The sequence below is a fragment of the Python bivittatus genome, unplaced genomic scaffold (assembly GCF_059951505.1).
Source record: "Python bivittatus isolate LINGU-HERP-01145 unplaced genomic scaffold, Pbiv_v1 ctg000700_np1212, whole genome shotgun sequence".
NCBI classification, from domain to species: Eukaryota; Metazoa; Chordata; class Lepidosauria; order Squamata; family Pythonidae; genus Python; species Python bivittatus.
In genome coordinates this window covers 83,231,142-83,247,104 of record NW_028277098.1, presented here as the reverse complement: position 1 = coordinate 83,247,104, position 15,963 = coordinate 83,231,142, and the positions used below count along the sequence as shown (strand labels likewise).

Below are 15,963 nucleotides of genomic sequence, written 5' to 3'. Positions count from 1 at the left end.
GCCTGTTATATCTTTTGTAGCCTATTCTGTGGAAGATTCTGTCCCTCTGTGGTTTCCTTAGTCAGCATACCTTCTTTGAAATTCTGAATAATACTATCCTATTCTTCCTTGTGATAATAATCTACTGTTTTTTCTGTTTCATTAGGTTTTTCCTATGGCCAATATGTAAATATTACCTTTCTAATCTAATTCACATATCTCATCTTGGACTTCTCCCATTAGCATATAAACTCATATATGACAATTTGTACAGCTATTGGCTCACTATTAAGTTGTTTAGACAAGAGATCCATAATTTATTTATTTATTAAATCAATTTATATAGCCGCCCATCTCACCACAGGTGACTCTGGGCGGCGTACAACAAAGCTAAAAACAGTAAAATACATTAAAAATATATAAAAGAAAATAAAACATAGAATAAAAAGAAGTTAAAAATAAGGGAGCCACTTCGCTAATTCCACCGTCCAGGCCTTCTGGCATAACCAAGTCTTAAGGGGCCTCCGGAAGCTCAACAGTGGCGAGGCCAGTCTCACCTTGGGGGGGAGAAGATTCCATAGCACAGACGCCACAGCAGAAAAGGCCCGCCTGGGGCCCGCCAAATGTAGCTCCCTAGGTGACGGAACCTGTAACATGCCCTCTCTGCTGGATCTGGTAAGATGGGCAGATGAAATCGGGGAGAGGCGGTTTTGCATCAGACAGGCAATTTAGTATGCAATCTCCATACTAGTAACAAACAGTTACGTTAGTTTCTAAACAAGCCTTCTTTTTTGTACATGAAAGTCCCAAACTGAACTAGCCAGTTTGGAATAAAATACGATTCTCCCAATGCAGCTAATTATAGGCAAACAACATTTATGTTCAATTTTTTTACTGGAAGCATTTATTGGATCAAAAATATTTTCTCCACAATAGCTTTTCTTTTTTTGCAGAAAACCAAGGAAAGGAAGCTGCTAATGAGAAGGACCCTGGAATGATCCCTGAGAGGAAGAATGATAGCTCAACCTTCTGATTTAGGATGCAAAAGGTGGAAGACACTTGATAGTCCTCTATAGGCTAAGAAATCAAACTGCAACAAGGAGATCTTTACTTATAGATCTCTGCAGAGGCCATCTGGATGACATAGTCACTTTGTGTGGCAAGTAACTGGTACCTCCAAAGTTATTTCTGTCTATAATGCTACAAAACAAGATCTGTTCTGGTAACCTGAGCCACTCAGAGAGCCTTAAGCAGCTATTTTCTGTACAGATAAACAAAATTTCCATAATATGTACTTCATATTTTATTGTACAAGGTACATTTTGTTCACTTAGTAAATATAAACTATTTATTTCTATGTCCTGTAGATTATTAGATGACTTGTTGTGTCCCTCACTATGCATATATCAAGCCCCAGACACAATTGATCTTTTAGGCTGTGAACATGGGAATTATAGGATGTAATGTACCAGACATTTCTCCAGTATGAACCTCATTAAATAAATGAACTTGATACCAGCAGCAGTGCTCTTGATAGCTCCAGTTCAGTTCACCATATTGTGTTTGAAACAGATACTAATGAAATGTCACCACTTCTGCTATATGTTATTAACCAGTAGGTGTCACCAAATGATTCAGTATTTCTGAACAAGTACACTTTAACATTTGGTTTACTTGGCTTTCAAAAAAGGGAAGGTGACACAAGCTAATACATAAAATTTGTTGTGTACAATTCAGATTACTCTGATAGATTTACATCTTCTGTTAATAGTCATTTCTTTTAAGGTGAAGGTAAAATCTCCCTTAAGCTGAGCTTGAGTTCTGGTGACTACACAGATGCAGGCATGCTGTTTTCTTTGCAACAATCCTTACATTTTTGCCACTGCCTTCTTCCAGCATGTCTTGTAAATATTATGCAAATCTATAAACTTGTTTTTCAGCAATTAAAACTGAGTATTATGCATTTTGCTGTTTCCTACATTTATCTCCGTAGGCTTGCAATGTACTCTGCTGGTTTTATAATCTGACATTAAATATCAATATGACAACAAATATTTGCAAAATATTCTGGGATGTTAAGATTGGCATGGCAATCTGGAGGAACAAATATATACTGTAGAAATATATAAAATCAAAGTATCAATCCTGTCTACCCATGGAGTATGGCAGGGTTCTCAAATAAACATCACAATGCTGGTTTGTATGAAGGCTGGGATAAGTTATACTTGCCTGCCAGCTTACTGCAATATGAATTTAGCAGCATGAATATTGACAATTTAAACGCATAAAAGCTCTGCTGGTCAGACTGAGCCTATTTAATTCAGCACCCTGTTTCCCAAATGGAAACCTATGAGAAGCTGCGACAGTACATGAGACCAATCTTTCCCATTGTTGTTCTCTGGATGGTAAAATCCTTGGTCAGCAAAGGCAACATCCATTGAGAGATGCATTATCCATCAATGCATTTAATTCTTTCTTAAAGCTACGTAAACCAATACATTCAAACCTTCCATAATTTAACTGTGTACTATGTGAAGAAATCCTTACATGTATGACCCCAGGTTTTAAGTTTTAAAAGGAAAAAAACCTATTAACTTTCCCTGCACAGTTTCATATGCTTTGTCTTTTCTTCAGAAATAAAAGCCATCAAATGCTTCAGACCACAAATCACTGTAGTTGCTATCTGTATCTTTTCTGGCTCCACAATATCCTTTTTGGGGGGTGATGAACTAGGATTCCAAGTATAGTCACACCAAGGGTTATATAAGACATTGTAATTTTGCGACTGTTATTTTTATATTTCTTTTCTATTCACTCTTTAGCAGTTCCACATGGGGGCAATGCTTTCATTAAAATGTCCACCATGATTTTAAGATTCCTTTAGTTAGGTATTGCCAATTTCAGACTACATCAGTGTATAATGCAATTAGCATCCTTGCTCTCTTGTCTATCCTATTTGCATTTTACTGTCCATTCACTTAGTCTGAACACATCTTTTAGATTCTTACAATTCTTTTTTAAAACACTCAGAATTGGTGTTATCAACAAATGTGGATATTCAGTTGCTCATCCCTTAATCTAGAACTTTTACGAAAAAACATTAAAAGTGGTGGCCCTTACAAGTTCTTTGTTGGAACTTCTCATCTCCCTCTATTTTGAGAACCCTCCATCCACTCCAACTTTTTGTCATACAACTAGGTAGTTACTGAACCATAGGAATAACTGTCCTTTTATAAGATTGCTAAACATACAGATGTCTTGGTGAAGGATTTTGTAAAAGTGGATTCTAGGTATATAATAGCTATCAATGTGTTTACAGCATTACTGCTCGCAAAAGGAAGCCATGGAAGAAATTAAGACAGCACCCCACACTGGGAGAATAGGCAACAAAAAGTCTCCTGGACCAATCCATCTATACAATTGTTTTAATCCTCAAATAAACAATCAGGCAGGGGCTTCTTTTTTCAGATGCTGTTGATTCTGATATTTTCATCTTCATAAACCCTTCCCACCCATTTATGTGAAATAGATATTAAGCAAAATGCCTATTAAATTCCTGTATTCAAAGACTGCTCTTCAATAATTTCTCATCAAATTAAGGTACAGTATAGAGTAGGGTGCAAAAAGATTCAGTCCTCAACATTTTTATTTGTGACTTCAATAAAGAAATTAAGGAAAGTTTATCAGATTTGCAAATGACAAAATTTGGTGATATAGGTAATATTCTAGAAGTCAGAAATAAAATTCAAAATAAACTTGTTAGGGTAGAGAAATGGACTGAAAATAATAGAATGAAATTTAATGAGAGAAATGCAAACAGTGATCAGGTGTACAGATTTAGAGGCACAATACCTGCCTGGGTAATATTACATATGAAAACCTTGAACTGCTATCTGAATACAAATGGTATGAGTCAGCAGTCTGATGTGGCCGCAAAAAAAAAAAAAAAAAGCAATTGTTATTTTAGGCTGCAAAAACAGAAGTATAGTTTCCAAATTAAAATAAGTAATTGTTCCTCTGTGATAGTCAGATCCCACCTCAAACACTGTGTCCTATTCAGGGCACCCCAGTTTAAGAATGATACAGTACAGAGAAATTGGCATAAGTTCAGAGAAGGGTAATAAGGATGATGAAAGTATTAGAAACAGTCCTGAAGAGAGATGAAGAACCTGGGGATGTTTAACCTTGTAAAGATTGAAGGGCTCTATGGGAGCAGCCTTCAAATACTTCAACGGCTGGCACATGATAGGTCAAGACTTCTTGTCTGTGCTTCCAAATTGTAGGTCGCAGACAGTGGTTTCCTGCTTTTGTGAAGAGGAAAGCAGCACTGTGGCACTGCACTGCCAGCTCCAGTCCTTTTCTATATTCATGCAATGCCATGACACATGCATAAAAGGGGTGAGGGCTTGCATTGCAATATCTTGATGCTGCTTTTGTTCTTTTGCCCCCTCCTTCTGCCTCTCCCCACAGAATTAATTTAAAATACTGGGAGGTAGATTCCAATTAAATTCTAAGAACAGTTCAGATGTATAGATTGGACTACCAGCCGTCAGGGAACCATTAACATTATTTTGTGAATATAGTCATTTCTTATTACCACTTTTTAATCTGGTTTCTTAAATTATTTTGCTGAAAATATCTCAGGCAAGGGTAATCGCCCTACATTTTCTGCAACAAAGGTACAACAAATACCGTTTCTCTGCAATCTCTTTATTATCCTTTAAAATAAAATCTCCTTTGAGCTGAGCACTGCTTCTGGAAACTTTGCAGACACTCTCAGTAATAATAGGCAAGTGATTTGTTCTCCACAAAGTGCAGAACCCCTTTCCCCCGGGTTCTGCCCAATAAGACCCTGAAGAGAAGAATTGGCTATTCCTCTTTTTATTGAAGCGCTCCAAGAAAAAGGACTCTGTCTCGCTAAAGGGAGAGGAGCCCCAAGCAAACTTTTACATCTATTTTTATACTTGTTGGGAAAAAAGGGAATAAACATAATTGGTTACATTGAGATAAGAAAATAGGTATGATTGGTTACAATGTTGTGCAGATGCACCTGATTCCATGTTACATATGAACATCCCGTAATAAGCTTAGTATGTTCTGTTTTCTAAAATCCCCACCTTTTGGGTGTGCATTTTGCTATGCTAATTAAGCAAAGGTTGCTTCTCAGTCAAGCCTCCAGTTTTCTACATCTCTAACATTCCTCGTTTATGCCTGCGGTTTTTACATGACTCATACAAATCTCATCTTCTGACCACAAGGTCTTATTGCTGCTATCAGATTGATCATTACCTTCAATATATTTTCAAATTCCCAGTCTAAACTGCAGCCCTGCTATTTCCTAGTGCTTCTCTTATAAGTACTAACCTGGTTCAGCCTTGCTTAGCTTTTTGAGATCGGCCAAGGTTGGCTAGCAGTTGCCACCTAGATGGGCTATCATCCCTTAATATTCTTTTAACTCTTTTTGCCCTTTTGAAAAGTTGATTTATGTTTCACTGTCTGCTCTCCCACTCTATTGTTTGCAATAAGGAAAAAATCCTAGTGTTAGGAAGTGTATTCTAAACCAGCTAGTCTAATGCCTTACTTGATTAGGAAATCCAAGACTGGAGCATATCTCAGGAGATGACCCTTCAGACTATGACTGAAGATTTCCAGTGAGGGACAGTTCACCATTCCTCTTATTTGTTTTCTCCTAAAATTCAGCTGAAATGCATCCTCTTGTAAATTAAGCTAATTCAATTCTAATTCTCCTTTCTGGGGCAGCAGAGAACAAGTTTTGTAACAGTCTATATGTATCTAAAAAATGCTATTGTGTTCCTCACCAGTCTTCCTTCCAGGCTACATATGCCTATTTCTTTCTTAATTTGCATATCACTGCTTTTAAATTGTGAGAGTTACAACTGACTTAAGGGATGGACAAGTTTTCAGAAACATAGCAATTGTCTTGTTTTCTTTTGCATGCACCCCCAAAGGGACAGAGTCAGTGTAATGCTCCCTGGCAACTGTAATATTACAGAAGATATCCTAAAGTTAGGATTCGTAATCTGTAAGAGCTGCTTGAAAATTACACTTGAATAAATCAGCATAAAATTTCACCAGGATTAGTAAACAATAACCTACAATACAAAGCCTCCATTGAGTTAACTGCAACCTTTATTGTATCTGAGATATACTATAGTAACATCCACATCCCTACTATGGTCTAATCGCTAAAAGATGGCAGATTATGGTCCTCACTTATATAGCTCCAGAAGAATAAAAGAATACAGTTTCAGATACTATAGACTGATCAAGACAGTTTAAAGCAAGTTCCTATTTTTCTAAAACCAGACCTCTTTCCCTTTTGTGGAACCAGTTCCCCATTTTGTAAAAATCAAAGAGCCCAATGGGGCATGATGGTAATGTCACAATGAGGGCAATACTAAAATTTTAGGCCCTTTCTGGCTTAATGAAGATTGTTTTGCTTCTTGTTTTGGTAAAAGACTATGAAACATCCACTTATTTTCTACTGAAAGTTGAAACAAAGATGGACTACCACACCCTCCTTTTCATTTAATTGTTTTAATGTGTAACTATTGTATTTATTCATAGAATCATAGCTGATTTTGGCTTGAATGTTTTTCTGATATTTCAGAGACAAAAATGAAATATACATGTAAGTGAAAATGGATTTTATTTCATTAAATGAAGAGTTATGTTCTGTTTTGCCCTTCAGAATGCCAGCTATTTCCTCAAAAAGAATTCTGAAGATATATTGTGGTATACAGCAAGAACATGGATCACAATATTAAAACCATTTACAAGCAGGATAAGTTTTTACTGGCAGTACAAAAATATTAAAACAATTCCTTTATATAATCCTGTATATAGACAACATGTCCATTGACATTAAGAACATACTTACTTAACATTAATATAAACCAGTATTTACTGGCTTGCTGTTTTCTGAAACAAGTAGTATGCAAAACTAAACCTACAGCCCCATACACATTTGACATTTGAATGTAAAAACTGTTCTTCAGAGGCAAAGTTTTGATGTTTAAAACTGCGCTATCTGCCCACAATACAGTACCACAAACATGTATGAGTTCCTCAGCATTAATTGCAAACTTAAAAAACATTATCAAACCAAACCACAACCACTTCTATAGACAAAATAAGACAAAATAAGTAATTCAGTGACAGTTTGTGCCTGGAGACAAGCTCTAACAGATCACAAGAACCACTAACTAAAGATACACAGCCAATTATGAGAAGTATAAGAAAGGCTTGGATTCCGATTATGTTTTAACCCTCTGATCAATCTTGTTGAGTGACAGGAAAGCATTCCAAATTAAATGTTTCAAGATCTGGCAGCACTATTACATTCCTACTTTCATTTTTTTTTCAAAACTTGGGTTAACTTTTCAAGCAACCTCTATAAATTATTCACTTATTCAGTATACTTTCATAATGTCCCAAGCACATGCAAGACTAGAAATGTGGAACCCAGACAGTAAATAAAGCCATCTTTTGTTGACTGAGAAAAAAAGAGAAAAAAATTAAGCAAATTACTCTCAAGTGGCAGATTTGTCTCTGAACTGAAATATGCTAAATGTGCAGCTGCTCCTGAAAATGGCAGTTGAGTGCTTAGCTACCACCCTCTCTTCATTATTAGAAATTACCGTGCCTTGATGTCACAATGACTTCCCACCCCAACTTCATGTTGCTGCTACTTGCAAGGGTAGAGAAACATACAACAGTATGATTTGCACATAATACTAAATTGAGATCCAAGCCCTTAGACCTTATATTTGGGATGTTCTGCAACAAAAAGTGTGAATCGATCTAAGAGGCAAATTTCATGGTATACTAACTTAATCCTTGAATGTACAAGACATCCATACTGTAATATAAAAACCTGGATCTAAGTTCCTGAGCAGATAAATAGGAACTTCATGGATTGTTTCTTTTTTAAAAAAAAAATTAAACACGCAAAATAAAAAGTTACAATTACTAAAGGCATCCAGCATATCTATTTGGGAAGGAGAATTCTTGCCTTGTATTGCTATGATTTAGCCTTACATTTGGTACTGTATTTTCCTGCTCAAAACAGAATTGTTTCGTTATAGTACATATAAGATATTTGGTTACAGCTTTACTCATAGTCCAGTTAAACTGAAGCACTTACATTTAAACCATTTTTTAAATTTCTTTATGGAACAAAATCCAGCAAAATAGTCAGTTTGGTACTAGCTGTTTAGTCTAATTTATTTGGGTATCACTCTACTAAGCAGCTGCCACAGTTAAAACAAGGTAACTGAGCACCATTAGATAATGTTACCTTGCTGTTGGTCTGAATAAAAAACAAACAAACAAATGTCAGTATTATATAGTTTAGTCACATAATTCCCAGTTAAACTAAGCAGTATAGTGCAGGTAAGGAACAAGGCAAATGGCTCAGTAAATACGCGGGAATACAAACTTTAAATCTTCATTTCTATAAAATCCCAAAATGAATAGAAATTCTGTGAAATACCATTTCTTAAAATACTGTTTTTCCCATGGCACATCTCCAGCATAAGACATTTTAGGCAAGACTGGTTTTGAGAAGGCAAATGCTGAATTTGTATTATAAGCACTTCTCCCACACAATTTTCTCCGGATCAAAGACTCTATTTTTACATTTTGACACCACAGAAATGAATGAAATTGAAAAAAAACTGAATTGATATTTACTGTAAGAAAAATAAAGTACAGAAATAAAATCAATAGATAATCAAATTAAATAAGATAACATGCTTGTTTTTATAAGATTTTTGAGTATAATGTGATGTTCTAAAAAAAAAATTCAGTGGTAATAAATATTTATGATCTTTCTTCCTTTCAGTAATATAAGAGTGCATAGAAAACACCACTTGCAGATAAATTAGTGAGGCAGATTGTTTTTAAAAAATGATTTTAAAAAGTGTCTGAAATAGGCTTTGTCTGCTGTTGCATATAAACAGTTCATTTGACCTTCTGGTAAGCTTTTGAAACAATAAATGGCCTGTAAAATTGGTGTACCAGAGTTGGAACTTAAATGAATGTAATTACAATAAATGTATATATTCCAACCTCTAGGTGCCTGAGCAGCTTATATTCCAGCTTTAAAAAATTAAAATTAAACACACAGTACCTACCATTATAAGAATACTGTTTTGTATATCTATGGTACATGCCCTGCCCTGTGGATAATATGAGTAAACAAGGTAATAATACTTAATAATAAGGTAATAATAATAATAAGGTAATAATAATTAAAAAAGGTTTGCACATTGTCTTCCAAGAAGCAAAACAAAGATCTTGGACAAGCATAAAATTGGTCAAGAAAAAAGTTCACACCAGCTAGCACAGAAGAGATCAGAATTCTTTGCTTTTTACCATCCCATAGGCTTCATATAGCTTGTACAGAAGCTCCTTTTTCTCTTTCTCTATCAAGAAGCTGGACTTCGCTGCATTTATATTCTGTAAAAGGAAGAATAAAATTAAAGGTGCGTCTGATTATATTCAGAAAATATTGTATTCCACTAATGTTTAGTGTACTGCTATTTTAAGTGAATAGTTGACAACACTGCTTCTAAATGTTATACTTTTAACTTTAAAAACGAAAAGAAAGTGTTTTTCACAAAAATCTAAAATGGAATTAATGCAAGGATGTCGCAGATGGGGTTTGTATGTGTGCTCCTTTTCCACTTAAAGCTCACATGAAGTTGCTCAAATACTGAGAGAAATTTATATATATTAAGGCCACATGCTGGAGATTTGACTGCTTTTATATTGAGACAAAACAAATAAGTAACCTAGTATAAACTTTATAGACTGACAGGGTTCTTCAGTCTATCCAACTGTGTTGTTTGTTCTTCTGTTTCTGCTATCAGAGATCATTTAAGCAATTAGGAGATTCGCTGGCAGCAGCCCCAAACAATAGAAAGTTTGAAAGTCCTATGATTTGGTGTAGCACTCTAAGACTGCAGTAATGCAATCTAATCACTCAGTGACAGTGCTGACATGGGTTATTAAACCACAAACTTCCCAACCACATTTTAGCCTAACATGTTGTGCAACACCCACCCGTATGTTTGTAGTTCAATGTGTTGTGCCATCCCAGAAAATTGGGTTAAATGATGAAATGAAAGGTAAGGTAAGGTAAGCTGTTAACAAGTTACATCTTTTAATTTTGAATGCAGTTTAACTGGGACCAAACCTAGCCTTTCATCCATTGTAGAAAGCCATGTACATTGTAAAGAGCCATGGATAACGCTGTATAAATAATTTTCTTGCTGAAAAAATAATCCAATATACCAAAACAAAATGTCTGTGAATATGCACAGATTTAGCAGAAATAAGATATTATTGTTTTGAAGGAACAAAAATCCGAATGGTCAGCAAAATGGAAAAACAGAAAAACAATGAAAATATTTTGAGGAAGCAAAAAAAAAAAAAATCCCAATCCATCTATCAAGTAAAAAGATAGGGACAATGACCACAATGTAGTATATTATGTCGTGAAATTAAAAAGAGACAATAGCATGTTAATGAGCCTACTATTCTCATAATTTTCTTAGCATCAATTTTTTAATTGATTCCAGTTTCCTAAATATTTCAGATTAGGAGTAAATATATTCCAGACAGATATTAGATTTTTTTATATAAAGTTCTCAGATGACAGAGTTTGTGAAAACATGCAGATCCATATGGAATATACAGATGGCCATTTACTATGCAATATCTTCCCACATTGGACCTATAATTATGTAAGAATCCATTTACCTGCAGGATGTATCTAAATGGTAATAAAAATATTAGCATTCCCGTAGAACCAGAGTACAGTAAATTGTTCCTTCTGTTCTCTACAGAAAGCTCTTGATGTAACCACCATGTTCGTTGCCCATATTACCATTTCTTGAAACTTTGAAAAGATTAACCATGCCTACACTTGTAATTTAAACGTACTTGGAAGATTTTACTTTAACACAAACAAGCTGTACATTACTGCAAGGGCAAAGTATTACCAGTATGAAAATGCAGACCAACTTACCAATCTCTTGAATTCCTCTTCTGTAAAGTTCATGGAGTCCCGAGCTATTCTGTAGTCTGTATCAATTGTGGAGTTGAAAATGAGTGGATCATCGGTGTTCAAAGAATAATTTGCACCATCCTTCATAAATCTGGAAAGACAAAAATGAAAATGTTAAAAGTGATTTATCATCCATGGATAAAAATACAGTACAGCCAGCTTTCCTAAGGGTTCTATCCTATTGTATCTTGCTACACATTTACCCAGACCTAAACTGGTGCTGCTAGCTTTTCAAAATATCTGGTAACAGAGTTTATTTCAAATTCAAAGAGTAATATAAAGAAACTATAAGTGAGCTGTAGAATGATTTATCTGAAATAGTTATAGTAATAACAACAAAACTTACCTTATTACGGGATGATTACAGAAGGTGGTTTTACATGCTCCAGTGAGATAACTAGACCAAGGACAGAGCTGTATATTTAAGCAGAGAAAAAAAATAGAGAGACTCAATATCTCTGTTTATGTGAATAAATATTTTATTAAAATAAATTGAAAATGCTACATCAGAGAGAATTTTTTCCAGAAACAAGCTCACAACAGCTGAGAGTAATTCTATTTGTATTCATGTAGGCCTAATAATCCATATTTCTTGTTTATCATGAAATATTGTGCTTATGAAGTCACTTGAACCACTTAAAGTGTACACATGAACTGAAAAATGCACACAGTATGATTATTACTGTGTACCTCTCCAGTCAATTTCTACAGACTCTTCATAGAAAAATTATTGAACAAACTACACCCATCTAACTAAGAATGAACTGTTATCAGTTGTAAAGAGATTAATTAAAGCCAGATAAAGAATAGTTACTTCAAAGGTTTGAGTCCATTTAGACACAGACCAAGAACCAAATCTTGTTTGTCAAAAGAGTTCATTTACAGTCTCTAAAATGCAATGGTATGGATGTGACAACCATCTTATCATTCTAGTTATGGCTATGACGACTCTAGCATATGGATTTGTCTCTCAGTATCAAGATTTAGAGATTGATACCACTCAGTGATGTCTCCAAAAGCAAAACAATAAGACATGAAATATTTAGCAGTACAGGTTTTTCTTTTTTTAATATTGTTTAATTTAGCAGTACAGATTTTTCTTTCTTTAAAAGCTGAGCAGTCAGGTTTACACATAGGACAGTATATTTATGATTTACATCATGACAATTAAGAATCAGGTTTGCATTGTGTATATCTTGTAATCTACAGTTACATTCACAAGTTTAGACACCCCGTCAAGTTGTATGCTTCAATGGATCCCTAAATGAACAGAAGCTGACCCAACCTCTACATAATACTGTAGAATTAAGAATTAAATGCAACATCCTTTCTGTGCAATTGTGTTCATGCGGCTAACTGCAGGCCTAACAAATCAATCACCTTTTGGAGCCTTATTAAAAACTTTATAGTTTTTAAAAAAAGCAGTGAATCAACATGGAATAATGTCCAAATTTCTCCATTTGCCATTTTTGCTTTTTTATTTTGAATCTGTGAATGACCAAAAATGAATAGTAAGTATTCCAATTTATAGAAAGATATTGAGTTCAAAGTTGTATCATGTAGAGGTTGTACTAGCTTCTGTTCACTTAGGGATTCACTGAAACATTTAATGTGACTGGGAGTGCCTAAACCTTTGCATGCATCTGTAAATACTAGTTAAAAATAGTTTGCTTTACAGTCAGAATGTTCACAACCATAACCACATTACTGACTTCAATCAAAAAGGAGGATCATTTCAACATTACAGACTTAGAAGATTCCTCTTTTAGGAAGACTCATGATATGCATTTTGTACTGCAACATAAATTTCATACTAATTCAGGGGAAAAGCACAAGATTTGAGTTTAAAAGTTCCCAATTCAAGCTCCAGCATTTCCCAGAAAGGCAGGAAAATAGCATAGAAAAGCAGACTGATTAGTGTTCTGACTCAGTATTTCTACTTTTCTTTGTCTTTAAAGTTGTTAAGAGATTTGCAGCCTGGAAGATATTCCATTACCTCAAAATGTATATTTTGTTTCAACAACTGTTTGTAAAGCTGTTCATCATCAAAGATGTGATAGCCATGGCCAATTCGTTCTGCCTTAAGGATGTTGACTGCCTATAACAACATAAAGGAGAAAATATGAAGAAATGACTATTTGCAGATTAGATCATTTACACAATTGGCACATCAATCCTAAAGCAGCGAAGTTAGATGGTACTAATTAATTTAGTCCATATTATTTAATGTCCATCTAGCACAATGGGATAAAATCAAGTACAGTGCACATACATTTATAGCAGTTCAAGTGAGTATAGTTCAGGAATACATGATCGTGCCTTGGATTTACACATTACCTCCTTCTATTGTGATTCCCCTACTCATTTTTTTCTGACCAAACCTCAATTTCTCTTATGCGGGAATTAACAAATCACAGAGTTTATACTCCAGACCAGAACCTCAAATCACATAAACCACTTAAGAGAAAGCACAGTAAAGCTTGAGTAATTTAGAACTACGGGAAATCATTAACTGATTTCAGGAAAAGGTCCAACACTGTAGGTAGTATAGTGGAGATCTCCTTTGGTCTGTGCCAGTATGACATTTATAGCTTGTGGTCTTGTGCAGCTGGATCTTTTCTAATTCATATTTAGACAGAAAAGAATTCAGCTATAGTGTTCTGCAACTGAATACACTTTTGTATAACACAAAATGATGGCAGATTTTGTGGCAAATATCTTACATTGTTTGCAGTCTGACCCTAGAAAGTCAGAATGTATTATTTGATTTAAAAAAAATAAAAGAAGGATTTTAATAGAAACTAGCATTATGGAAGGAAAAGGAAATATATGAGAATGAAGGGCTACTATCTGATTAAAGATTAAGAAACAATCTGGGGCAAAGATTGAATTTATTGGAGGACAAAAGTTTTGCAAAAATATCTTAATTATTGCTGTTATATAAATCACCAAAGGAGTATTTAAATTACTTCTAAAATAAACTGGAAACAAACTTTTTTTTTTCTAAGCATTACTCACATGTTTTAAAAATTTTCTGCATTAGTTCTACATGACAGCTTTCTAAATGACATCCAAGTTTATTGTTCTACGGAACAATTTCTTACCTCTTGGATGACCTGGGGCTTTCCAACCTCTCCGGCATGAACTGTCCGATGAATACCACATTTTTCAGCTTCCTGAGCAGCAGAAAATAGAAATTAGCAATTGCTGAAGAAGGCAACACATTTTTGAGGAAGGTATCTGCTACTTCATATCCCATTGGTGGTAAACATGGAATTGTCCAAACAAATAAATCCTGCTTAGAATTGTTTTTGCTCTTAAAGAGTAAAAAGTTATTATTAAAATGAATGCAAAGCTCAAGATGTTGACATTTTTAGCTGAGTTACCCACATACACATTCATACACACACATACACACACACACACACACGGTGTACTAAGAATCAGGCTCCACAGGCCAATCACATTATGTTTTATTAATTAATTTTTTTTAGAAAAAATGTTCCTATACATAGGAATGTTCTATGCATTCCTATATTCTAATCATGCATCTAACAAGGAAGTGTTTAAAAGAAAATGGCAACAAATTCAAACATTTAATGTAATTTATATAACAAATTTTCTATGGGGCCCGATTTTTGGTATACCCTGTGTACATACAAAGGTTTACATATAAACTTTTACATTTAGGTCTGCAAACCTACTGATCATTATCTGAAATAAATTTCACTAATACATTAGAGTTTATTTTTCAGTAAAAATAAAGGATTCTATTACCTAGCATGCAACCACAAGTGCAGGAAAAATACTTAACGATATCAATTATTTTAAGGCTTAAACCATAACAAGATTATCATGCTACTGAAAATCAACATTTTTCTACCTAATAATGATGCAAACCTGGAGGGCTTAAGGGACTGCAAGAATGTCTCTGGAGGACTGTGAGTTGCCTACCTCCGTATTATAGTAACACATTTTATGTGTGAATTTGAAAACAATCATATACTTATATATACATATACTGAAAAGCAGATACCAAGAATAAGATTACTAATAAAAGGCCATGCAAGTCCATACTGTATACTAAGAAAGATCACTGTTCAAATATTACCAATTGCTTACTAAGATGATATACTAAGAGACTATATCACTGTGCTATTAATACACAGAAGCCTAAGTAATTGTAGTTGAATTACTATGGCCATTTTCCAATCTTCCGGCACAATGTTTCTGAGCTTCTCTGTTACCAATAGGCTAGAAAGGTTATGATGAGCTAGGTCTCTTCCAGGAAAAATGGAAGATATATAAACATTTTGTTTGCACTCTCATGACTGATGCATTATTGCATCCTTCAAGATATTGTTGAACATAAGGCAAAATACACAGCTGCCATTTTTTCACAAATTATAATGGGCTCATGGGATTGTTGGCACATGATTGAGAACTATGGTTAATTCAAACCGAACAATCTTAAGAATGAGGAAAAGTATTTAATTCAATTACATGTAAAAGCAAGACAAACATTAATAAAAATCAAAACTTGATTCTGTATCTATTTGCGTGGTCTTAAGTATGACTCACTAGTGCAATTTAAATTTCTTAATGAACACAGGCAACTTTGTAGTAGACACACAAACTCTGGGATAGTCACTGGGTTTGTCTCTTCCCTGCTCTCCACATCCAAGAGTGGGAAGGGAAGAGAAAGGAACCTGGATCTCTTCCTCAGCTCAGCTGGGAAACCAGCAATTTGAATTGTTTCTTTTGAAAGCAAATGGGTAAGAAAATCTGTAACTTCAGATTCCATTACAGTTCTATTTCCCTTCTCTATGACTCAAAACCCATTATTGCTTTACTGTCATAAGTACAAGGAAAGGGATCCTAAATGACCC

General features: G+C 34.6%; 2 protein-coding genes across 2 annotated transcripts in view; one reads left to right on the top strand and one right to left on the bottom strand.

The window, feature by feature from the left end:
* The window catches only part of PKIG (cAMP-dependent protein kinase inhibitor gamma), a 30,255-nt gene extending 23,770 nt beyond the window's left edge, over positions 1-6,485 (top strand). Inside the window, exon 3 of the mRNA XM_088154553.1 lies at positions 933-6,485. Within this exon, the coding sequence (XP_088010679.1) occupies positions 933-1,012 (80 nt within the window). The 3' untranslated portion in view covers positions 1,013-6,485. The remainder of the gene's footprint in view (positions 1-932) is intronic.
* Positions 6,486-6,632: 147 nt separating this feature from the next.
* Positions 6,633-15,963, bottom strand: part of ADA (adenosine deaminase) — a 26,509-nt gene continuing 17,178 nt past the window's right edge. The window contains exons 7-11 of the mRNA XM_088154551.1: positions 14,179-14,250; positions 13,071-13,172; positions 11,421-11,488; positions 11,036-11,165; positions 6,633-9,462 (exon numbers count right to left, since the gene is read on the bottom strand). Coding sequence (XP_088010677.1) covers positions 9,358-9,462; positions 11,036-11,165; positions 11,421-11,488; positions 13,071-13,172; positions 14,179-14,250 — 477 coding nt within the window. The 3' untranslated portion in view covers positions 6,633-9,357. The remainder of the gene's footprint in view (positions 9,463-11,035; positions 11,166-11,420; positions 11,489-13,070; positions 13,173-14,178; positions 14,251-15,963) is intronic.